This window comes from Drosophila teissieri, chromosome 2L (genome assembly GCF_016746235.2).
Source record: "Drosophila teissieri strain GT53w chromosome 2L, Prin_Dtei_1.1, whole genome shotgun sequence".
Classification (NCBI taxonomy): domain Eukaryota; kingdom Metazoa; phylum Arthropoda; class Insecta; order Diptera; family Drosophilidae; genus Drosophila; species Drosophila teissieri.
This window is the reverse complement of record NC_053029.1, coordinates 9,425,637-9,449,108: the sequence shown is the minus strand read 5'-3', so window position 1 is coordinate 9,449,108 and position 23,472 is coordinate 9,425,637. Positions and strand designations below refer to the sequence as shown.

At 45.1% G+C, this 23,472-nt stretch overlaps 2 protein-coding genes across 3 annotated transcripts in view; both read left to right on the top strand.

The window, feature by feature from the left end:
• LOC122611828 (hemicentin-1) overlaps positions 1-18,027 on the top strand; it is a 33,319-nt gene extending 15,292 nt beyond the window's left edge. For both annotated transcript variants that reach the window (XM_043785167.1, XM_043785168.1), the window contains exons 4-13: positions 1,862-1,959; positions 3,119-3,264; positions 3,408-3,469; positions 7,086-7,244; positions 8,282-8,410; positions 9,288-9,422; positions 10,981-11,130; positions 11,603-11,689; positions 11,746-12,012; positions 17,164-18,027. In XM_043785167.1, coding sequence (XP_043641102.1) covers positions 1,862-1,959; positions 3,119-3,264; positions 3,408-3,469; positions 7,086-7,244; positions 8,282-8,410; positions 9,288-9,422; positions 10,981-11,130; positions 11,603-11,689; positions 11,746-12,012; positions 17,164-17,360 — 1,430 coding nt within the window. In that variant the 3' untranslated portion in view covers positions 17,361-18,027. The remainder of the gene's footprint in view (positions 1-1,861; positions 1,960-3,118; positions 3,265-3,407; positions 3,470-7,085; positions 7,245-8,281; positions 8,411-9,287; positions 9,423-10,980; positions 11,131-11,602; positions 11,690-11,745; positions 12,013-17,163) is intronic.
• A 2,749-nt stretch (positions 18,028-20,776) lies between these two features.
• On the top strand, positions 20,777-23,117 carry LOC122611831 (probable cytochrome P450 6a14). Its single transcript, XM_043785170.1, has 3 exons — positions 20,777-21,271; positions 21,335-21,908; positions 22,633-23,117. Exons 1-3 carry the CDS (start codon positions 20,786-20,788, stop codon positions 23,082-23,084), a joined length of 1,512 nt encoding a protein of 503 aa, XP_043641105.1. The 5' UTR covers positions 20,777-20,785; the 3' UTR covers positions 23,085-23,117.
• Positions 23,118-23,472: the final 355 nt, after the last annotated feature.

Genomic DNA, 23,472 nt, shown 5'->3' with positions numbered 1-23,472 from the left:
ATCCTTGTTGCCTGGATGTATCAATAAGCGGCGGCAAATCAAATGAGTTGGCAAAAGGCGGCAGACGATGACAAAACAGCTTGGACCCCTGCATGGGGCCCAGAACAAGGACCTTCTGCTGCGGCTCTGACGAATTAAAGCCTGCGTTATCGAGCTTATTAGTGGTATCCTTCACTTGTTCCATTATTATTCGTTTCATTATTATTATCAAGTGAGGTGCACAGCAGATACAAGAAAAGCTCTTAACTATCACTCTCTCTCTATTAAATCCGCGGTGGATAAAGTTACCACATGTGTAAAGGGTATTTGGTTTTCTATTTCAGTACTCAACTACTAGTATATTGTTCATATCAAGTCGTGGCTTTTCACAATTGCATTGCTTTTTGTTTATTTCAACATTTATTTAGTAGCTTTAATATCTTAATGACCCCATCATAAGCAAACTGCTTCACGTTGAGTACGTTTAATTTAAAGGATAATCAATATTTCCATTATACTTTTCTAAATGATACCCTTGCAAATTTGAGATCTGTCGGAGAAAATGTGTATGTGAATAATTTTCGAAATAATATTCCATGAAATTAACATGACCACCAAACGGCAACTACCCGAAGGCAATGAGGGTAGCGTTGACAACTCGAAACGTGATGTTTAGGAAGAGATTAGGCGACAGTAAACGACAGGACGGGGACTCGCAAAAGGACGAGACGAGCGAAAGGTTGCCGTTCTCCCGATGTTGCGCATTTTGCTGCCGCAATTGAGATTTACGGCCGCATCAATAAACATCAAAAAATTCGCCCCGCCACTTTCTTGGCCATCACCCTTGCTTATCGCCTTGTTTACGCATTTTAAGTACAAGATTGTTATGTGTTGATTTGCCTTAACCGATGCGTGCCCCGCATATGAGAAAAAGGCCTCCGTCTGGCGGGGTTTTCCATGTTTTTATTTCATTTTATTATTTTATTCCATGGCGTATGCGAAGCTCAAACTTCGTCGAGGCTTCTGAGCATGTCAGCGACAAACAAGCGCAAACACAAACAAAAAGCGGCGGCGTGAGGCGGCTAAGTTTTAAGTCCTGCCCCGCCTCTAGATTTTCCCCACCCAAGCAGCCAAACCACAAATCTGTTGCATACTTGCGGGCGCGCCTTTAAAGTCAACGCGCTTTTCCAACGCTTCGCTGAGCATTCGGTTGCGAAGTGGGTGTGCGTGGGTGTGAGCTAGTGTGTGTGGGTGCGCTGGGACTTTGATTGACTGGTTGAGAACTGGCTGACAGGCCAGTCGAGTCCATGATTGTTGCCGTTGACGTGGGTTATGCTAAGCACAGCGGAGTGACCGCCAGCCCACTGATATCTGATCTAAACAAGGTCGCTTAAATTAAATTAAATTAAATTAAATGCAAAATATATTCATTTACCTTAAATCACTTAAACAAGTATTTAATTAAATGGTTAGGTTAGAGGAAAGTAGGTAATGTCATGATGCCATCAGCTTGGCAACCTTCTCTCATTGTGATCACTTTACTGCCGGCGCTTGATTTCTTTGTAACCATTATGAGTTTCAAAATATAACAAAATGAGGTCGTTTTCCGGCTGATTTAATAGTCGAATTGTCTTAGAATGAAGGTTCTTAACTTGAACATAACAAACATAAGTTAAGCTCCCCTATTCTAAGACAAGTAGGACCAAGAATTTATTGATTGATCACAAGAATTTAACCAAATAGAAGATGCTCTTTCGTCCATTCGGAACAAAGGTATATACAGATGTTTCGATCGTCCAATATAGGAAACAACCTGATATGTACCTTGTTTTAGATTAGACTAAGAACAAGTCAGTAGTAATTCCCGCATTCTGTCTTCCAGATCTTCCAAAGTTCGGAGAACTCCTGCAGAACGTGACGGTGCCCGTGAGTCGGGAGGCGGTACTCCAGTGCGTAGTCGACAATTTGCAGACCTATAAGGTGAGTTTTTGGTCCTGTTTTGTTCTGTATAAAAAGTAATCCTCAAAGAATGGATGGGTCATTACAAATTAAAGCACTACACATGCGTTTCCTTTGGCATAAATAAGACACTTTAGTCACTTAGGCCATTCTCACATCATCGGCTTAAACGTGGCACAGTGGGGGTCCTAGTTTTTTCACCTTTGCGTGCCGTGCTTTTGCGTTGAGTTGACCCTTTTGTTGGGCACGTTCCGGAGCCCATGGGCGTTGCTTTGATTTCGTGACACACTAAAAGGTAAACAAACCGAAAATGTATCTCAATGAATTGCCGAAACTAGAATAGCAAGGGTATTTTTCCATTTGTTAGTCCGTTTTGATTATATCTGGCCAGGTTATTGGGGTCCTTTGTAGTGCATTGTGTGGCCCAACGATGCTATCATTATCACTGTTGCGTGGGGGCAGACAAATTGAAAGATAGTTAAACTGAAGTCTAAATGGTGCGGAAGACAACAATTTCTCTACCTTATAGCTTGAGTGCCCCATGGAGTTCCGTAGTTGAATTCGTGTCGAGCCGAGTTCTTTTGACCGCCAGAAAACGAAGCCGAAAGGGAAAACGACCTCAGTAACCGGTGATCAATGGTAACTCGACCCGTGAATCGGATTTCCTTCAGTTGAATCAGATTTGATACCACGTTAAAAGTGTCCCAGACCGTATAGCAATCAAAGCTTAAGGCTATGCAATCAGGAATACTCAGAATTTGGTACAAAACACGCGGGCGATGCGATGCGATGCGATCCTTGCAGTTTCTTTGAGCTATATTTCATAATACCCCCGATGACAAAGGCGCCGCAAGGAGAGGTCTTTGTCAACCCGAGTACTAAGAATATAGAACAAAATTAAAATCAATTTAACTCGAGGCCCCCGGCTGGCACATTTAGCACTATTTAAGCATCCACTGGGCGCGTTTTGGCATTATCCAAAACGCTTTCCACCTTCCCGGCGACACTTTTCCACATTTCCCGGTCGCGAGATTGGGCGTTATAAATGAGCTGCGGCCACGCCACTGGGGCATTAGCATTGGGACGAGGAAATCGCTGAACGTTTTAGTTTTACAACTCAAATGTAACCAAATATAAACGGCTTCTCTTACTCCAGTGTGCATTTATTTTGTTCTCCTAGATTGCGTGGCTACGTGTCGATACACAGACCATTTTAACGATACAAAATCACGTCATAACCAAAAATCATCGCATGAGCATAACTCACGCCGAGAAACGTGCCTGGATTTTGCGTATACGTGATGTGAAGGAGTCCGACAAAGGCTGGTAATGTATCCTGCATACTTTTGAGCTAGTGGTAATCCCTTGAAATGTACCAATACTTCAAATGGCACCATAATTGCAATGCTCCTCTGCCATCTGCAGATGATATCCATCAAATATCCCAATCTCATTCGCATCGCTTGCAGGTACATGTGCCAAATAAACACGGACCCCATGAAGAGTCAAGTCGGCTATCTGGATGTTGTCGGTGAGTATTCGATATTAAAGGTTGCCTAACTCCCTGGCCACACTCCCCCATTTTGGCCAACCGAATAGACCCAAGCTCGTCAAACAAAACTGATGAATGTATATGTACATAAATACATACGTAGCTACATAGGTAGGTAGCTCAAATGAATTGTAATTTGGCTTGAGTGGCTCAACTCGGAGCCAGAACAAAGTTGCTGTTGATAGTTTTTCAAATCGCACTAATTGCTCAGCCAAGTGGCAATTGAAGGGCGAAAAGTGGGTTTGAGGCAGCGCAGTTGTGCGGTTGTGCAACTCCAACTATCGTGCTCTCGATTGAGTCTAATTGCGAAAAGAAGAAGCTGATATTCGACTTAAGCCAGACTCCGTGCCAGCGGAAAAGTTTTCACTTAACCAACACATTAGTTCGGCCCGCAAACTCAGGAGGAGAAGAGCGAAAGGTAATGAAACAATTTACATGCTACGTGCACCTGTACCTGCACCATCCCCATTTACAACCACATCTATGTCCAGGTCGTCCATGTCGTCCATGTCCTGGCGTTAATTATTCAGACGGCGTAGACGTCGGAGCGGCACCGAAAAACCTCAGAGCTCACTGGGCGAAGGATTCGCCCCGTAGGCGAATTTAAAATGAATATGCCGCCCCCTTTTGCCGAGTTGGGGCTTTGTGTCCCGCTTCCGGTTGCCCCCCGCTCCATGGCTCCCTGGCTCCATCCGCATAAGTAACCACTCTGGTTGATTGTGTTTTCATTGATGTTGAAATTCATTAAGGACCCAGTCCTTCTACTCGATACACTGAGCGCAACGCCGCCGCCTTGCCATCGAAATAATTCACACCCGGCCGCACTAAGTCCGTAAGCAAAATGGCAAGCCGCTTTAAATCAGCGCGGGTTTTCCCGCTGCCACTGACAAAGTGCTCGATATTATGGAGTTTGCCACTCAGCTCAGCCCGACTGCTGCACAGCCACCCACTACCACCCACTCCCACCCACTCTGCCACACGCACGCCCACCGCCCCCCGTTCATCCAACGCGATGGCAACCAACTATTATTGTTGTCAGCGGCGCTTGTAGTTTTCCACACCGCGAAATAAGCAAATAAACGGCGGCGTGAAAGCGATCGGAACTTGGCAGCCAGTCGCTGGGATTTGCTGGGGGTAAGCTCAAAGAGCGTGTTTGACAAAAAGGTTGGTTAGCGGATAGTAGGATAGTAGGTGAATTAGTGGTGACCTCATCTAGGATAACGAACAGGCACTGACATCAACCGAGCACTTAGAACCCAAATCGTTGTGTCAGCCCTACTATTAGGGAATACAAAATTGCTTGTTAATAGGCTGAAATAATATATAGCATTATGATTATAAGGGAAGTGTGTCATTCCGGGTAACGCCTACTTTAGTTGACAACAGCAAACGGGTTAGAAATAAATGAAACCAAGCCAATAAATTGAATTGATCAATATGAGGAAAGGGGATTAATAGTTAGAGGCAGGTCAGGTCATTTGCTCATCAAATAAAAGTAAAGGTAATTACTGCTTTATGTATATAATCCGCATCGGAATCGTAATCCATCGTTCATTTGCAACAGTTGGCTCATTTCATCAGGATTTGTTTACAGAGTAATCGAGGTACTACTGACACTTGGGGAAAAGAAAACTAAACTGTTTTAGTATGACAGCTATTTTAAAGATTTAATTCCACAATGTTCGTGTTCTTCATCTGCATTTACTTAGGAGGACTCTTACATTAGGACCTTAGGCTAAAAACTTTATCTGGGAAAGCCACTTTATTAAAATTGTCTTATTATTTATATATTGATAAAAGCCATTTATATTTCTATTCTATTTCTATTGGGCAACTAGAGCTAGCCACCTACTAAATGAAACCTAGTTCGCAAAAATCTAACCAAAATGAATATTGGATAAAGAGACGCAGACCAGCAAAATACGGTCAAAAAAATAGTTTTAAACAAATATCTGTATTTTTGCACTTTATTTTGGCTTTGAACTTTTTGAAGTTGTTTTGCCTTGTTTGTCGGTTGGTTTGTTGTTTTTAGCGATGATTGTTTTGGGGATCAGTGGGAAAGCCAGCCAGGCATTGAATAATTCATATGGAGCAATACGGTTTCTCACTGCTGTTTTGGCCATAGTTAAATGGGCTCAGTCGAAAAGGTGCAGAAATCGACGGGCTGATTTGAATGGAGTTTAAAAATATGATGAATTGATTAAATTGCTGATATTTCGAATGTGATTTTGGTACTTTTTATGTGCTTACCAAAAATGTATTAAACCGATTATGTTCTTTAGACCATTTTCCAATTAATTAAAGCCCATATTAAAGCCCTTACGTATAGTTCCTAAAGTTTTAAGTGGCAGCCCTTATGCCTTATCGATAATTCCTAAATCAGTGAAGCACACATCAGCCATTTGCCGTCATCGCAATCCAATTGAAATTAATTTCTCCAACGTCGATTTAATCACACATCATTTCACCTGATTTCATAACTTATCAACGCATGCCGTGCACAATAACGGTGGCGAAGAAAAGAAATTGCCTGCCACGCCCCCCCGGGCCAGCCGCCCACATGGCCGCTTTTTGTGACACGAGTCGGGCTATTAAAGGAAAAGTCAACACAGGACAAAAGCAGCTGGAGTGAAGCCTACATTCAATTTGTAGGACACGACGTATACGGATGGATGTGCGGATGTGTGTGGGCCGGGTGAAAAGTCAAAGTACATTTTGTAAAACATGCACATCATTGTTGGCATGAAGTCTTTGAAGCTCCGAAGTCACATTGTGTGTGAGTCATAACTTGGCTTTTGGGCGGCTTTCCTGTGAAAATTGAAACGTGCGACGACGTTGCAAATCAAATTCAATAAACGGGAAAATCAAGTGCCTGTAATAGAGCCAATCATGCCGGCATCTAATTCTATTTTGGGAAAATGCTCCAGCTAGAATTAGAACTAGATTGCTGCAAAATGGTGCTATATTTCAACAAATCATTGTGTTCCCTCCGAATATAAAATATATAATATTTTAAACTGCCGTTTGAGTCATCAGCATGGCTCCATTAATTCTCTGCCACTCACTTTATCTACTCTTTTTTTTTGGCAAGTGCAGAATAGTCGAGCGTACAATTATAATTAATGGAAGTGCACCGCAAAAGGTGCACACGGACACAAAGCCCTCCAGTATTCCATGGCATGGAAATGCAAAGTATTCAGCAATTGCAGAGTTACCTTTCGTTCTGCCTTGCATAAGCCCGAAATAAAATATGTTACTGAATTACGAGTAGGTGAGATATTCTCTGTATTACCTCGAGACTAGTTGCATACAGCAATCGCTTTAATTTGAGTTCACAGGTTGCGCAGACAATGAACCTAATTTAAGAACCAGCCACTTAAATAACCGAATGACAATGTCCTAACTACGTTTCTGTTTCTCTCTTTCATGCAAACAACTTCGTCACCGCAAACACAAACTGGCAACGTATCTGATGTATCTGAACCCGCCGCCCAATTCACTCGCTCGCCGCTCGTCCCACACTGCGTATGAATAATATGCCGCCCCGAAACTTTGTATCTCCGCATACGTGTGCGCACGTGCCCCACCGCAACAGTGCCCCCCGACATACTGGACTACCCGACCAGCACCGATATGGTAATACGTGAGGGCTCCAACGTAACCCTCAAGTGCGCCGCCACGGGATCGCCAACTCCGACGATAACCTGGCGACGCGAAGGTGGCGAACTGATACCGCTGCCAAATGGTGCCGAGGGTGAGTTGCAAGTTCCGAGTTGCGAGTTGCGAGTTGCATGTTTCCGCAGCATTAAGTTTCATTACAAAACATTTTAAAGTTACTTTCCTCTGTGCGGTAATTAACTCGAGTGTGCTGTGTTGAATCTGCTCGAACTGTAACACATCGGAGCACCATAATTCACGTTATTGAGGTGGTTGCAAGTAAAACGGTTTGATTGCTTGCCACTTGAGTGAAATTTGGGTTGCCCCTAATAGCCGTAGCTGCTACATGCAGATTAATATGAGATAAGAGCCACCAGCACCACCAGCACCAGATCAAATTTGATCGACCAGGCGATACTGCGCTTACAAATTTATTGCCAAAAATCTAGGAGTTGCAGCCAACAGAAAGGACGCAATAAGGAAAAGAACGCAGGGGTGAAACTGGCAAACATGTCGACTTCATGCAATTTGAATTTCCCATCTTTGCACTGGAATTGTCAGAAGGATTTCGCATCACATGAGTTCTGTCTGGGTGAATGCTACTCACTGAAGGAAAAACTTCTGTGTAAGAGCTAGCAGTTGGAAATATTATTTTCTTTCAAAATGGAAAAAAGGCTGGAGGCTTTACTTTAGCATAAATCACATCTGGCAAGTTTTTAGATTATTATTATTACGAAAGAAAATCATGGTTGATGTGAGGCTAAAATTGAACTGCACAACCAAAAATCCTCTGAATTTCCTTTGATTTTCTGCTGGTGTGCTGATGTGATTTTCCGAGTTGCATAAGCAATGAGAACGCGATGATTAGCTGCAAGACTCCATCTCTCTGTGTGTGTGTGTGTGTGTGTGTGTTGGAATATGCAGATTTTCCTCCAGCTAAGGGGCATTCCCTTGGGAGTGAGTGTGAAACTCGATGCCGTAGACATTCCGGCTTATAAGCAATATGGCATGGAAAAGTGATTGCCACCATATAGGAGAAATGCCAATCGGTGTGCCTGATATTAATCGCGCGCTATATATCTATCTATCTGTCTATCTATATCTTTACATATCTTTGTGCATCTGCATCCGCAGCCGTCGCCTACAACGGATCCTTCCTGACCATCGCCAAAGTGAACCGCCTGAACATGGGCGCCTATCTCTGCATCGCCTCCAATGGCATCCCGCCAACAGTCAGCAAGCGTGTGATGCTCATTGTGCACTGTGAGTATTTGGGGCGGGGCGGGCCCATCAATTTTAGCATATTTAAATATTTATAGTTCTGCGCCAGGCCCTGGCACCGCATCCTGCTCGTGGGACCAAGTGGGCACGGGTGCTGGGGTGTAGGGAGCAGGGAGTAGGCATGCAGGATGCTCCAGACGAGACCGCAGTGGAAAACACCAGACACAGTCACAGACTGCCACCACTGCCACTGCCACTGCGACTGCGACACACACACAAAGTCGCACTCGAAATCTTGCCATGCTAAATATGCCCTGCATTTTAATTTTTCGCAGCGAGGGGGGAGGGGTGGCTGGGAAATGCTGTATACTTTTTAGGTGCCAGCATAAAGCAAATAATTAAGTGTGTGCTCAGCACCCCGCAGCCCGCACCCCGCACTCGCAGCTAGTTAGCATTTTCATGGCACTTTGCCCGGCTCCTTCGCGCTAATTAAATAAAAATTAAAATTGCTCAACAATTTGTTAGGTAAGTTCACGGCACATATTTAAGCCGGACCGCCGCAGAAGTTGTTCCGTAAAAAATCCACTCCGGTTAGTCAACCACAATTCGGTTCGATTCGGTTCAGTCCGTTTTCGTTTATATTGCAAAGCATTTTTTGTGTTTGCTATAAAATTAAAAAGCAATTAGTTGGAAACAATAAATGGCAACCGCAGCGAGCAGCCAAACGGGAGCATAAAGCACTAGAAAAACAATAACGATAACGAACGGAATTTCTCTATAAATGGGAATTCTTTGTTCCGTCGCCCCCCCCCTCACCCCCATTCCACCCCCCTCTGAAATCGCTCAAACATTCCACACCTGACGCAACATATTTCCCATCAGCATTCAACGGCCCCCTTTCCTCTGGCTCTGCTTTCAGTTCCGCCCATGATTTGGATACAAAATCAATTAGTCGGCGCGGCCCTTACGCAGAACATAACCCTGGAATGCCAGTCGGAGGCGTATCCCAAGTCCATCAACTATTGGATGAAGAACGACACGATTATTGTGCCAGGTGAGTGATTCGATGGAAGTGAAACTAGGGGAGGGGATAAGGTGTTTTGGCAAAACAATGAGGTGTGTAAAAGTAGGCAACAATTTAATATGAATCTAAAAGTACAAGCCACGGATTCTAAAGTGTGGTGCTATAATATTACTTTCGAGCTTAATTGAATTGAAAGTGCAACTATATCTAAGAGCATTTCTTAATATGAGGAAATTAGTTCGATAGCTTTCTGCAGCAAAGGCATCTTATTTCCAGTTCAATTTCAATAGTTTGTAGCTGCCCCGTGGCCAAGCTCTCATCTGGTACGTGCAATTTAATTTTCTAAGGACCTTTAACGTTGGATGGGTCCATCTCTTCATTTAACCTCTTCAACTCGCCCACTCATCTTCACTGAGAAATGAACTGAGTGCGATGACAAAAAACGCTGTGGACTCCAAGTAAAAAAGCGATGGAAAAAATATACATTCAGCCGAACACTCGAATCCGCGGTCGCTGAATAACTGCGCTTGGTGGAGCTGGACCCCACGTTCCACTTAACCCCCGACTGCCCGCAATGGACTGGACAGGAAAAGGCATCCTCATCCTCATCGTCATAGTCATAGTCATCGGCATCGGCATCGGCATGGAGGCCGGCGGAAAAAGTCACAGACATGCAGTCGGAACGCTTTTCCTTTTTTTTTTGCAGTTATTTTCAAGTTGGTTTTTGCCAGCGGAGAAAATGGGAAAAAGTGATTGAAAATGACCTCAAGTCAGAAGCAGTTGCCGGGCACTGTCCCACCGCCGTTGGATTTTAATGGAGTTTTGTGTTTTAGTTTGCTGATAGCCAGTGGATCCATAACCGCAAGAGCGGCAACTGAAAGCCATCGAGTGCTTAAAGAGCCATCTTATTATCCGGCTAAAATGCCCCAACTCAGCCCAACAAGTCAGAATTGTAGCAGTACTGCCCGAAACCCAATTATTTCTAATCAAGAATGGGTACGAAATCTACATCCTTGCCTGGGCCATCACAATGGTATTTGCCGAAGTAATCAGTCGCCTAAGCGGCATGCATAACAATTACCGAACCTGTACAAAATGTAATGCTCGGCTTAGTGCTACTAAATCTAACCGACATCAAACGTAAATCAAAACCTGCATGACAAACAAAAACGGGACAGGCAACAATGCCAGGAGAAGACTTGTTTTTGTATAAATTAAAACGAGCCATTTGACAGGGGCAGCAGGGTCCTAAAAGCCAGCGAGGATGTCGGGATGCCAGGATGTTTGGATGCCAGTATGGCAGGACCAACTTGGGTCTCGCCCAGTTGGACTCATTTGAGCTGAGCTAAGCCGACCTGAGTTGAGCTGGGGCGAATGCAAAAGTTCTTTTCTTACCAAGTTAAATTACTTTGACAAGGAGGCTGTGAAGGAGGCCAGAGGCAGGAGTTCAGTTTAGTTCAGTTGAGTTCAGTTTGGTTCAGTTTAGTTCAGTTTACTTCGGAAAGGGGTCAAAGTGCAGTGTGGTTTCAGGGCGGCTCCAGGACCCCATTCACACCCACTAACTGCCTAGCTTCTCTTTCTCTTTCAGGTGAGCGCTTTGTGCCGGAAACCTTTGAATCGGGGTACAAAATAACCATGCGCCTCACCATCTACGAGGTGGACATCCAGGACTTCGGTGCGTATCGATGTGTGGCCAAAAACTCCCTGGGCGACACTGACGGCGCCATCAAACTGTACCGTAAGTATTGGCCTAAGTAACAATAACTACGTATGTCGGCAGGGGCCAACAACAATAACAATACCAATAACCATAACCATAACAGTAAGCCCAATAAACAATGGCCATAAGTCAGGGCGCCCCTGGCAATTAGGCGCAAACTATTTGCCCGGCCCGAGCTTTTAATTAATTTAAGTCAATGACTCTGCGTGAGCCGACAGCCATGTGCGTTGCCTCATACATTCCATTTCCCCCAAAGAAAGGGTCAGTCGGAGTTCGAAGGTGACCATATCCCCCAGTGTCAGTGATTGATTTACGAGCAGCAGGCTATTCAGGGTTTCTGAACGGGTTACAGTCGGTGTGGAACATCAAATGAATGGAATGAGCTGCAGGTGCTATCTTGACATACTTTTAAAGTAAATTTTAGCTTGTTTTCTCAGAGACATGTTCTTAGTTTGCTGATTAGCTAAATGGCTCTTACTTTCCGCCACAGATATTCCGCAGACCACCACGATGACGACCATGGCTCCGACGGTGTCGATCAACACGGTGCCCGTGGTGCTCGTGAAGTACAACAAAGGTGAGTACTACTTCTTTCGTCCTTTTATCCAGATACTGACACATCCGTAATCGCAGAACAACGCTATGGCAGCAGCCAGAACAGCAACAGCAATCCGTACAACTTCAACCCCGGCAACAGTCAGCAGAACACGAAGCTGCAGCGCGGCAAGTCCAACAACAAGGGCTCGGATCAGTCCTCCTCCGGACTGAACAACGTGTTCGTGGGTGCCACGTCCAGTCTGTGGAACTCGCAGGATCACCACTCCTCCTCCTCCTCCTCCTCGGCGTCCTCGAGAGGAAGGGATCACCACCAGCAGCAGCAGCAGCAGCTACAAAACCACGGTGAGTTGGAGAAGCTCCTTCTCTTCCTCTCGTCGCAGAGCGACGGGGTATCGGCCCTTCTAAGCCACTCGGAGACGGCAATTGATGGAAAATCCTTCCCTGGGGACGCCGTAGCACACCATAAATATTTCGCCATTTATTTTATGCTTATGACAAATCATAACGACTTTAGCCGCTTGGCTTAAGGGTCTCTGGCATGTCGTTGTCGCCACTTGTTAGATATAGATACTTTTGGCTCGGGCTGCCACAGAACTTTGCCAGCATGTGCGAAGGGTTGACTAAGGGATACCCTTTACTTCGAGGTTTTGTTATATTCGAAACACAAACTTGCTTTTGAATGACGTACTTAAATGCTCTGATAGTAGAGATATTACAAGATAACTTACTGTATTTTTAAGTAAGCGCCACATTACTCTGGTAGTCGAGCATACCGCTGCTTCAGTTGCGTAAGCGTATAAATATTTGGCCAACTCGTAGGAAAGTATGTTTTTCTATCCCTCCCCCTGCTGCCCGTTGGTATATATTCTTTTTTTGGCGCGTTTTGGGGGGCGAAAATATGACTTTGTAGCATGCAATGGAAAGGTTTTCTGGGATCTCTTCTTGCTGAGTTGACAGTGTGTCGGCTATAATGTGCTGCTAATGCGGACCATCGTAATGTACAATCACAATAAATAATAATGGGCTTTCTGCTGGCATTTTTTTCCAGCAAAAGTAAGAGAGAGAATCCAGCCCGAGGTGCCAGTGGAACTATCAAACTGCTGGGTTAAAGCACGAGTCGAAGTCTCCTTGGAGCAGCTGCCAATCGATAAGCATAAAGTTTTACACTTGCCTTCCGATTTCCTGCATTCTCCATTTCCCGCATTTCCCGCTTTTCCCACATTTTCCCGATCGCACAATTGGCGACAATGCTCACCCCCTTTTTTCGCCCGCTCCGCAAGGACGAACGCATAAAACTTTACAGGCCCTTTGCTGCGATGTGGAATTTTCTGCATACGCGCTTGACTAAAAATAAAATGCACTCGACAAAATCAAATCGAACAAATTGAATATGAGAGTGGGCTGCAGGGGGAGCGCACTGCAGGGGGAGGGGGGGTACTCCAAAAAGCGCAATATAAAAATTGCAGACAAATTGCACACAAGGCGTCAAAGCGGCAGAGCTGCCCCTGCCCCTGCCCCTAAGCCCCGCCCCTGCCCCACAAACTTATTCCGCCGTTTTTGGCAAACGCCAGCAAAAATGTTGCATCCCTCGCCGGATGGCCGTCCACTCGGAAGGGGGCGGCAGGGGGAGGGAATCGAATGGGGGCTGCTATTTTGGCATGGGTCGTGGGGGGAAGGGAGAGGGGGTTGGGTGGGTAAATGGGAGCCATGGATGCGGGTGCTACAATGGCGACAACTTCCAAGCGCTGCATGCAACGTCGTAAGCGCTGCGTTTACAGTTAGATTTATTACCTGCTAGATGTTGCACATATCGCGCCAGTAGGTGGTATACTACCCCCCTTTTTTGGTCTAAAAGTGGGAGTGGCAGCAGGAGTAGCAGTGGGAGTAGGAGTGGGTGTGGCTTGTTCGCTTATCGTTGCCGCGTTTTGCATATGTCGCGACTGTTTTTGCCCATCCGCTGACACTTTAAGGCGGAACAAGCGAGCGACAAGCAAAGTTTTCATGACCAAGGCAACATTTCCACGCCACGCCCCTCGATTTGCGGCTACACGAAGTGGGCGAAAGCGATGCTATCATAAGGGATTTTTCGGACTTTCGGAGGAACCTCCATGCCACTGTCACCTCAATCCACAACATGGGCTTATAATTACACATCTTACCGATTCAACTGTGTGTTTCCAGCTAAAGGATTCACAGCTGAGATGCCAAGTTAGTCGAAGGCCAACTGCAAACGGGCAATTGGCAATTGGAAATTGGAAAACAAATAACACACACACACCACAAACATTTGACTACAAATTCAATGGTCTCCGGATGAGTTGGTCGTGCGTCCAGATGTGCCGACGGCTATCCGCACGTCAATTAAATTCAATTTCCAATTATCACTGGAATCGCAAGCTCCTCTTCCTGTCCCCTGTCCCCTGTCCATCTGTCCGCCCAGTCAGCGCTTAGTTGTTGGCAGCCCGAGGCCACAAAACCGGTGTCCCCATTAAGTGCTGCAGATGCTCTCTCCACTCGGCACTTAAACTGTCATTAAAGTGTTGCAATCAACCACAGGAGCTGCTTCTGCTCCGCTGTCGCTGTCATATTTAATTTGTGCGGCCAACAGCCAAACAATATGCCACAAATTACAAGGAAATGCAATAAAAGAAAATTGCACTGCTCCGGCCAGGGAGTTCACATGCGAAATCCCGCCCTGCACTCGGAATGGAAACTCGCAACGGAAACTCGGAGCTCGGACCTCGGAGGGATGATTACTTCAGCATTCAGTGTCTGGCAATAATTTGCCTATAATTTCAGCGAAGTGAGAAACGATGAAGTGAATGAAATGCAACAGACAGCCAGACTCCGAATGGCCATCGCGTGCCGCCCCATTTTATGGATGCAACAGCCTTTTGGGGCACGCCAAAGGGGGGAGGGGATTGTGCTGCACAATAAATATAACGCATGGCAGGAGCAAGTGCGTCTCAAGTGCAGAGTGCAAGCTGCGCTTTTTCCCTGTTCCGCTCGAGTGCAGCTGAAACCGCGGAAATCGAGGTGTGAAAACCGCTTCCAAATGGGGTTCAAGTCGAAACATACCATTAATAACATAAAAGAACGCAACAGTATAGTGCCTCGACTATCAGATACCTACTACTCAGTCGAAGCAGTGCGAGGGAAATGCAGATATTCAATCAGCAAAGCGACTATTTCCTAGTTTGCATACAAAATGTATTGTTTATCATTTTTAATATAATACTTTTTTGTTTATCTGAGAGTTTTAACCTTTATTGCATACCCTTTATTTTACGAGGCAATAAAATCTCTTGTAATGAAGAGCTGGTAACTACAGCCATCAGAAGAGTTTTGCATTGACACTTCCCGTGCTGATTGCCAGGTTATGGTGGTGTCAACAAGATTATTTCTGCGCTCTTAAGCCTATTTAACTTTAGATGTAACTATATTCATATTAAGACTCACACTTTTATGGTTAATAAAGGTGTATCAAGAGCAGACGCAGTATAAATCTATTAGTCCAATTGCTCCCCGCGGATCGTCCGGGGAATTATGCAAAGATGACTTAAAGTTCCTAGTAGTTTCAAGAGTGCTCCGTTGAGCCAAATCGTTATACTCCTGCAAACAGGGCTTTCTTTGCTTTCCTCGCCATCCTGACAATCTCCTCCCCCCCTCCCCCCTCAAACCGTTTGGGTCTAAGCTCTTTAAAGACACCGTTGGGACTTTCCCAAGCACCAAGCACCAACCCCCTATGCCCAACCCCCAACCCCCAACCTGCCCCCATAAACACATGCTCAAACGTCAATAAAAATCAGCCACACATACACATGCACACACACGCACACACACACACACAAAGCAGAAACAAGGACTCGATGCGTGTTGGTGTTGGCGGCGTTCACACATGGAAATGTTTGCAGACGCCAGCAAAATAACCAAGGCAACACCAGCCAGGAATGGCAGCGCAAAGGAGTTTTGTGGAAAGCTGCTTATGGAGAAATAAAACAAAAAAAAAAAAAAAAACCCAGAGACACACACATCATCAACACTAACACCAACAGACACCGACAGACAAATACATTGGCAGCCCGGTGCAAAGCAATTTGCGCATTTCCGTTATAAAAATAAAAGGGTTCTCGTTAAAAACAATTCGAAAAGTCCCCCTGGATGGACCAAAAATGAAGGACCAGCCGTCGGGCCATATTTCATAGTTATGACAAAGTTCGTTCGTTCCAATGAAGTTCGACTGCGCCGATTACGGTTCGAGGACCAAAAGGACCTCGTTGCCAGCATATGCGACTGGCTCTTAATTTAAATACTTTATTTGTCCATTGAAAGGACACTCATATATGGCAACTATGAAACTATTAAGTTGATAAAGTACTCATAAAGAGGCAATTAGCGTTCTCTTTATGCTTTCAATTTCAATCAAAGTAGATTAAGTTGAAGACACCAACTAAGAGTGGGTATATATTAGTTGGTTCGTAGAGCCAAGCCAAACACGTTTCTGGAAGTCCCGCAAGCATTTGTTTGCCATCCACCTAATGACCAATGGCCTCACGTCAAAGTCAAACAGAGCCAAATCGAGGGGACAAAAACAAAAAAGTGGGCCACCATTTCAAGCGGGGCCAAGCCCAACTGGCAAACTGGCAAACAAATGTCCAATGAACCAGATTTCCGGGCAAACAAACAGCCGAAAAAGAACGGCGACTCGCAAAAAACACAAACTGCACGATAAATTGATGGCAAAAACAATAGCCGGCCGCCCACTCCACAGTTCCCGATCGCCATGTGTCCTGCAGGACAATCGCACACATACACTCGAGTCCACACCCACACACACAGAGAGAATAACCCCATAGTTGGAATGCAGGGCGCAAGGGTTTAACGCACTTAAGCAATAAAAATCGAAACAATTTTCGATGCTGCCAAGTGAAATTGAAACAAAATACCAGCAAGGACGAGTGGAGGGCGGTGGGCGGTGGTCGGTGGTTGAAGGGATACTTTCGCTTTTCCCCCAGTGAGATTGGGTAAAAGGAGCGGGTATAAGTGAGAAAATGTAACAAATAAGTGGGGCAGGCGAAGTTGTGTCCCTTTTGTATGCAATACTTTCTGCCCAGCCAGTTGACAAACAGTTTGGTTTTGTGTATCCTGTATCCTGAGCTCACTGTCGCCCCCCCTCCCTCCCCCTCGTTCGATTCCCTGGAACTGGAGGTCGTTTTATCTCTTTCGCATTGTCGCCTGGTACAAATGGCTGGCCATAAACGCATCCTGGGTCTATTGTTTATGCTCGTTGGCGTGTGGCAAGCGCATAATTGAAAAAGGACATTCGGCTGATGACATTCGAGTGCCGGCAATATGAAGGCCGCACCATAAAGTGGCATGTGTCAGTTGATTAAGTTAGCGTAGTAAAAACCAAGAGTCCACAAAAGAACCATAAATATTTCAATCAATCATTGAAATCCCCTCTCCATCTTCATCTCCCTCTCCTCCTTCCAGGATCTGATCACAGCGCCTCGTATCGCTCCGATGGCAAGAGTCCGCACCTCACCAAGCACGACGCCAAGTCCTTGACCGACGACCTGGATCGCATGCAGGACCTCAAGGGATGGGCCAGCCGGCTGGCTCCCGTTTCGCCGATCCTTGGACTTTCGATCATACTGGGAGTGTGCTATCTGGGGCCGTGGCCGGGTTAAAGTGTGTACAAAGAGGACTATTGATATCCGATGTTAGTCTAACTAAGATAAAGTACTTTGTAAGCAATACCCGTATAAATCGTGTTGGTCGAGAAACTATTATTTTTGTGCTATGTGGAAAGTTGCTTACTGTAAAAAGTTGTTGATGTTTAAGGTAAATCTAAAACTTAAGTCGCATTTTGATGGATCGCGTATAAATTCATGGGAACTGGGATTCGCAACGGAAATACAAAGTATTAGAATATAAAACATGAGGGCTTAAGCCAAACCAAATGTTTCAGGCCTCGTACATCAGTTGCTATTTATATTTCTGGCTTATAACTCTTAATTTATGGATTATTTTATGGAATAATAAATCGATCTCTACAAGAGCTAAAGTATAAATAGCAGCAGATATACGTGTCTACAACATGGAACTCGAAGCGAGATTAGATCTAAGTCACCGGAATCAGTTGGAAATAAATATTTTTATTTAAGCCCAGTTCTAGCTTAGTTCCGAAGCACTGCAAGCTGTATAATAACTATTACATAAACAATTTCATCTTGTTTAAGTAAGAATAAAATGCCGTCTCAAATCTTGTAAACCCTATCCTAAAACTTGTGTCGTATTTTGCAGTTATTAACGGAAAATGAATAACTCCTTGAAATAAACAACGATTTCAACATTTGCTGATTGCTTTTAATCTATTGGGTTGATGAAACAATATGGTTTTTTAGAAAATATAAAAATATACATTTTACAGATAAGGAGGACAAGTGGTAAATGTTGTTTGATTTATAAGGAGCGTCTTGCTAATTATTAAGCTAGTTTCCAATATTTGAAACGCCATATTTCTATGCTTAGATGTGCGATTCAGTTCAATAAATATTTTGCGGCAAGAAGAACAAGTGCAAATTGGTTTCTGAAGCAACCCTTAGAATGCAGGAGCCCCAAAGCGAATATTTACTGAACCGCAAAATGTACTATAACCCAAACAAGTGAAGCCCCGCCATTGTTTACTTTGCAAGCGAATTTGTGCGCCATCGACCCACATGAAAACATTTTTCATTTTTCACTTTTCATTTTTCAGTATTCGTTTTCATTAAAAAAGTGAGCACAGCGAAAAAGTCCCGCGACTTTATAATTTCATTAAAAAAGCGGTGGGCATGCCAAAGCGGAGCAGAGAGTAGAGAGCGCAGCAACTGCAAGCAACTGCAGGCAAAAACTGCAAAAACATAAAAAATAATTATTAAAATAAATTAAATGTCTGCCGCTGCCCCCATAAACTTCGTCGAGTGGGCAATTAAAGGAGCCGGCGTGTGAGACGCGGGTGTATAATGGAACGTGGCTAGTTTTTCCTCAGCAGCTGAAGAGTTAAGCGGCAGTCGAAAAAAGCACACACACACCACACAACACACACCAAAAAACAAAAAAAAGAGCAACAAAAAGAATCAAATTGCTGCCATGGCATTTTGACTCGAGTTTCACACAACGCCATGGTAAATGGCAAAAAATTGGCAAGTGGAACGATTGCAGTCGCCTGTCCCTTCGGTTCGACCTCCTGGCCATTGCAGCAATAAAGGCTCCAACTCCAGTTAATAAAGCTAACAGAGCATGTGCCGTATGTCAAAAAAACATATAAAAATTTATGTCGGCGAGAGAGGGGCGGCCAGGAGGAGGAAAGGGCAGAGGCAAAGGAAAGCAATCGGAAATATGCAGACAGACTAAGGAATTACCGGAAATGAGCTCCATTATAATGCACAGCTATTTGCGGCTGCCCACTGCGCTTTTCTCATTATAAATTACACTAAAAGCCGACTTCTTTTTCCAGCGGCCAAAACGTATTAATATTTAAACTTAAAAATACGTGTTGAACATTTCGCCAAATGAGGAAAGGAAATACGTGAATTCGACTATCTGATATCCTTTACTCTGCAAGGAATGTGTGCCCTCTACGCACGAAAGGAGTTTTATATTTATTAATGGGGCAGTTTCTAAAAATTTATAGTGTGGTTTATAAGGAATTTAGATGCTTTACTTAAATATAAATAAATTAAACCATATGAAATTATTCCGCTTACACCAAAGAGTCAAATAAGTTGTTTCTAGTATTGCAACATTGTTCAAAAAATAAATGTATACTAAACCAATAGATATTAAAGCAGGCTCCACACTTTCAGGTTTAAATTGAAACCTTTGATTTTTTTTACTTATGTAAGCACGATTTAATTTGTCACGGTAGGCATTTGTATGACTTATTTATATAATGTCGTCGGCAAAAGTGATAATTGAAATATGCATGGTAATCAAATATGGGCAGAGATGTGCGACGCTCCTTCTGCCGTTTTCGCTGACAAAATAATTTCTATTGTCAAGGACCTTTTTTCCGTAAAGCCGCAATAAATGTTCAACATTAATAATTGACAACATATGAAATGAGCCCAGTGCATACACTTTGCGGCCGCACTTTCATCAGGTTAAAGCTACAGCCACCTCTGACCTTTAACAAAAAGCAGGGCCCGTTTTTGTTTCACTTGGCCAACCGCTTCCATTGTGGATCCTGGCTATCCTGGCTTCCTTTTTTCGCTTTGATACGCTATGCTTTTTGTCCTGCCTTCTTTCGTATGCAGTGCATTTCTTTTCCTTTTTCTAAGCATCTTTTTTGCCAGCTAGGTGGGCTTTTTTTTTTACTTTTCAAGACGTTACAATATCAAGTGACCGTTGGAACCAGCAATTATTGTCAAATCTAATAAAAGGTATCTATAAGTATTTATAAGATAAGGATTTATTTTGCCGCTTAGGAAACCACTATTTTTGAAATGAAAAGGCAGTTTTTAATAGCTGAGGCCACAACCAGCGAAAGCTTTTCGCCAGTGAAGTCAGTAACCACGAGTGCTTTTTCGAACTCGAATCGCGTAAAATTGACGTAATTTTACACGTACTGCTGCACATATAATATTTTGGTCGGTAGAAAAGTCAGCACATTTTTAGCATCCAAGGCACACAATGCACTAACTGCAAGGCATTGCAAAAGTATAACCAGTTTACTCGATAGTTTCTTGTTCTTTTGTACAGTCATGGGCATATTATGAGGTTATAGATTATTATAAAATAATAATAAATATATGGAGTACTCATCGCTTTTCCTATACAACTGTTATTATTTACATGGGTGTATGTTAAAAATGAGATCAGATAGTTTGTAACCAGATACGTAGATAGTAGATACTTAGAAATCAGCAGAACTCCCAGTTAAATACTGCTGTTAATAATAAATATAATAGCAAAAAATATAGATCCCCATACACCTATTATAATGTTCATGGCTGTATGTAAGAAATGAGAACAGATAGCTTGGAACTATACTCCCCAGATGGATAGATAGTTGCATATAAGCAAACGAGAGATCAACAGAACGCCCAGTTGAGCACTGACTGCTGTTCCAATGGACTTCACACTGCTGCTGCTGACCTCGCTGCTCAGCTTTCTGCTGGGCTATCTGCGCTACCGCTTCAGCTACTGGGAGCTGCGGGGGATTCCCCAGCTGCGGACGCACTTCCTCTTCGGTCACCTGTCCAGGCTGCAGTCGGTGCACCTGAGCGAGCTGCTGCAGGAGAGCTACGATGCCTTCAGGGGCGGTGCCAAGGTGGCGGGAAGCTACGTCTTCCTGCGCCCGGTGGCCGTCGTTCTGGATCTGGACCTGGTCAAGGCGGTGCTCATTCGGGACTTCAACAAGTTCGTGGACCGGCGTAGCTTTCACGGCGATTCGCTGACCGCCAACTTGTTCAACCTGCAGGGCGAGGAGTGGCGTGCCCTGCGCACCAAGTTGTCGCCCACTTTCACCAGTGGCAAGATGAAGTACATGTTCGGAACTGTGTCCACGGTGGCCCAGCAGCTGGGCGCCACCTTCGAGGAGCTGGTGGGCTCACAGGTGCAGTTGACTACTTGGCTTGACTACTAAGACTACTTTATTAATAAATTGGAATGATCTTAGGGCGCTGTTCTGGAGCTGCACGATCTGATGGCCCGCTACACCACCGACGTCATCGGAAGCTGCGCCTTTGGCACCGAGTGCAACAGCCTGAGGGAACCGCAGGCGGAGTTCCGGCAGGTGGGGCGTCGGCTCTTCCAGAACAACAGCAGGAGCATCCGGTGGCGCATCTTCAAGATGACCTACCTCAGCACGCTGGTCAAGCTCGGCCTTCCAGTGCGCATCGTTCACCCGGCGATCACGAAGTTCTTCAACCGCATAGTCCGCGAAACGGTGGAGCTGCGGGAGCGCGAGCAAATCCGTCGGAATGACTTCATGGACCTGCTGCTGGATCTCAGGCGGCAGGAGAACGGCAAAGGACTCACGCTGGAGCAGATGGCCGCCCAGGCCTTTGTGTTCTTTGTGGCCGGATTCGAGACCAGCTCCAGTAACATGAGCTACGCCCTATTCGAGTTGGCCAAGAACCCAGGTGTGCAGCAGAAGCTGCGGCTGGAGATAAGCGACGCGATAGCCAGGCACGGGGAACTAACCTACGAGGCCATGATGGAGATGCCCTACTTGGACCAGACCATCACAGGTACATACTATACTGCTATGTACATGTTGTCGTAGTCTTTGTATCGGAGATAGGAAGTCTGAGGCTGCCTTATCTATTGAAGATAAGCCAATCCAGAAGTGACTTGTAACTGAACAACGACGTTCAGTGACCACCAGTAGTGGGCAAGTGGAACATTAGTATTTCTTTTGACACGATTAACTGAGTGATAAGCTAAATTTGACTAGCAAGGTATCGGGAAATTGCTGATACTGGGTGTCAGTTAAATGATGAATGGCAGTTTATAAGTTGCAGCTTGCAGCTTGTGTACTCACGATCACGAATATAAACATATAGTTTATCGGATTTTATTCGAACCCTTTTATTCTCCAAGAATCGGACTTATCAAACAGAGCTATTATAAATTTTGATTGCAGTTAAGAGAATCAAGTATCTGGATAAATAACACACATGTTTACAATTCGAACTCAAGGGTTCTATAACAGCTGAATCGGGAAATATGTGTACCTTGATCAGGAAACATAAACATAAGCTGCTCAAGTAACAAAACGGATCGAAACTAATGAATCGACTGCAAATAAATGATAGAAATTTGACACCCTCTTTTCAATGGCAGCTATAGCACAGAATCGCCTGATCAGCTTACACTTGCTCCTCGATCGCAATACATATTCAGAAATATCTATAAATAAGAACTAAAGGCAAATTTGACATTTGTACTCACCAAACACGATCCTCTTTCCAGAAACCCTGCGCAAGTACCCGGCGCTCAGCTCGCTCACCCGCCTGGCCTCCGAGGACTACGAGATCCCCTCGCCCGATGGCGGCGACCCCGTCGTCCTGGAGAAGGGCACCAGCGTGCACATTCCGGTGCTGGCCATCCACTACGACCCCGAGATATACCCGGAGCCCCACGAGTTCCGGCCGGAGCGCTTTGCTCCAGATGCCTGCCGGCAGCGGCATCCCACCGCCTTCCTGGGCTTCGGCGACGGACCGCGCAACTGCATCGGCCTGCGGTTCGGGCGGATGCAGGTGAGGATGGGCCTGATCCAGCTGCTGCGCCGCTTCCGCTTCAGCCTGCCGCCCGGATCGCCGACGCAGCTGAAGGTGACCAAGAGGCATGTGATACTCCTGCCCAGCGAGGGCGTCCGATTGCAAGTCGATCCAGTGGATCCAGTCGAGTCGAGTCGCGCCTAATGTAAACACGATTCGCAGCGGGAATAAACAATGATGCAGCTTGTCGTTCCGTCAGCAGAATATTCAATTAAACTCACCCGCTCCAGTCGGTCGATTGAAAGCCAAACCCAAATTTATGGCAGCCGCAAAGTCCCCTACACCATCCCATCCCATTCCATTCCATTCCATCCCTTCCCGTCCGCCACCCAAGGCTGCTGCTCAGTTATCCCAGAATCCGACACCATGGGCATTAAATCAACACAGTGGACAGAGTGGACACAGGTGGAGCGGTTGGTGGTGGCGGAGCCGAGGGGGGGACCTGGCCAGCCATGTGAGCCGACCAAAAGCCATTGCGGTTCAGTTTGATGCACTTCTCCGATGGCCCACAGCACACAGCCAACAGTCCACA

Excerpts from the sequence above, each read along its gene's own strand:
- LOC122611831 (XM_043785170.1), top strand. The coding sequence starts at position 20,786 with ATGGACTTCACACTGCTGCTGCTGACCTCGCTGCTCAGCTTTCTGCTG. Across the intron at positions 21,272-21,334 it reads AGGAGCTGGTGGGCTCACAG|GGCGCTGTTCTGGAGCTGCA; the intron begins GTGCAGTTGACT and ends GAATGATCTTAG. Across the intron at positions 21,909-22,632 it reads CTTGGACCAGACCATCACAG|AAACCCTGCGCAAGTACCCG; the intron begins GTACATACTATA and ends TCCTCTTTCCAG.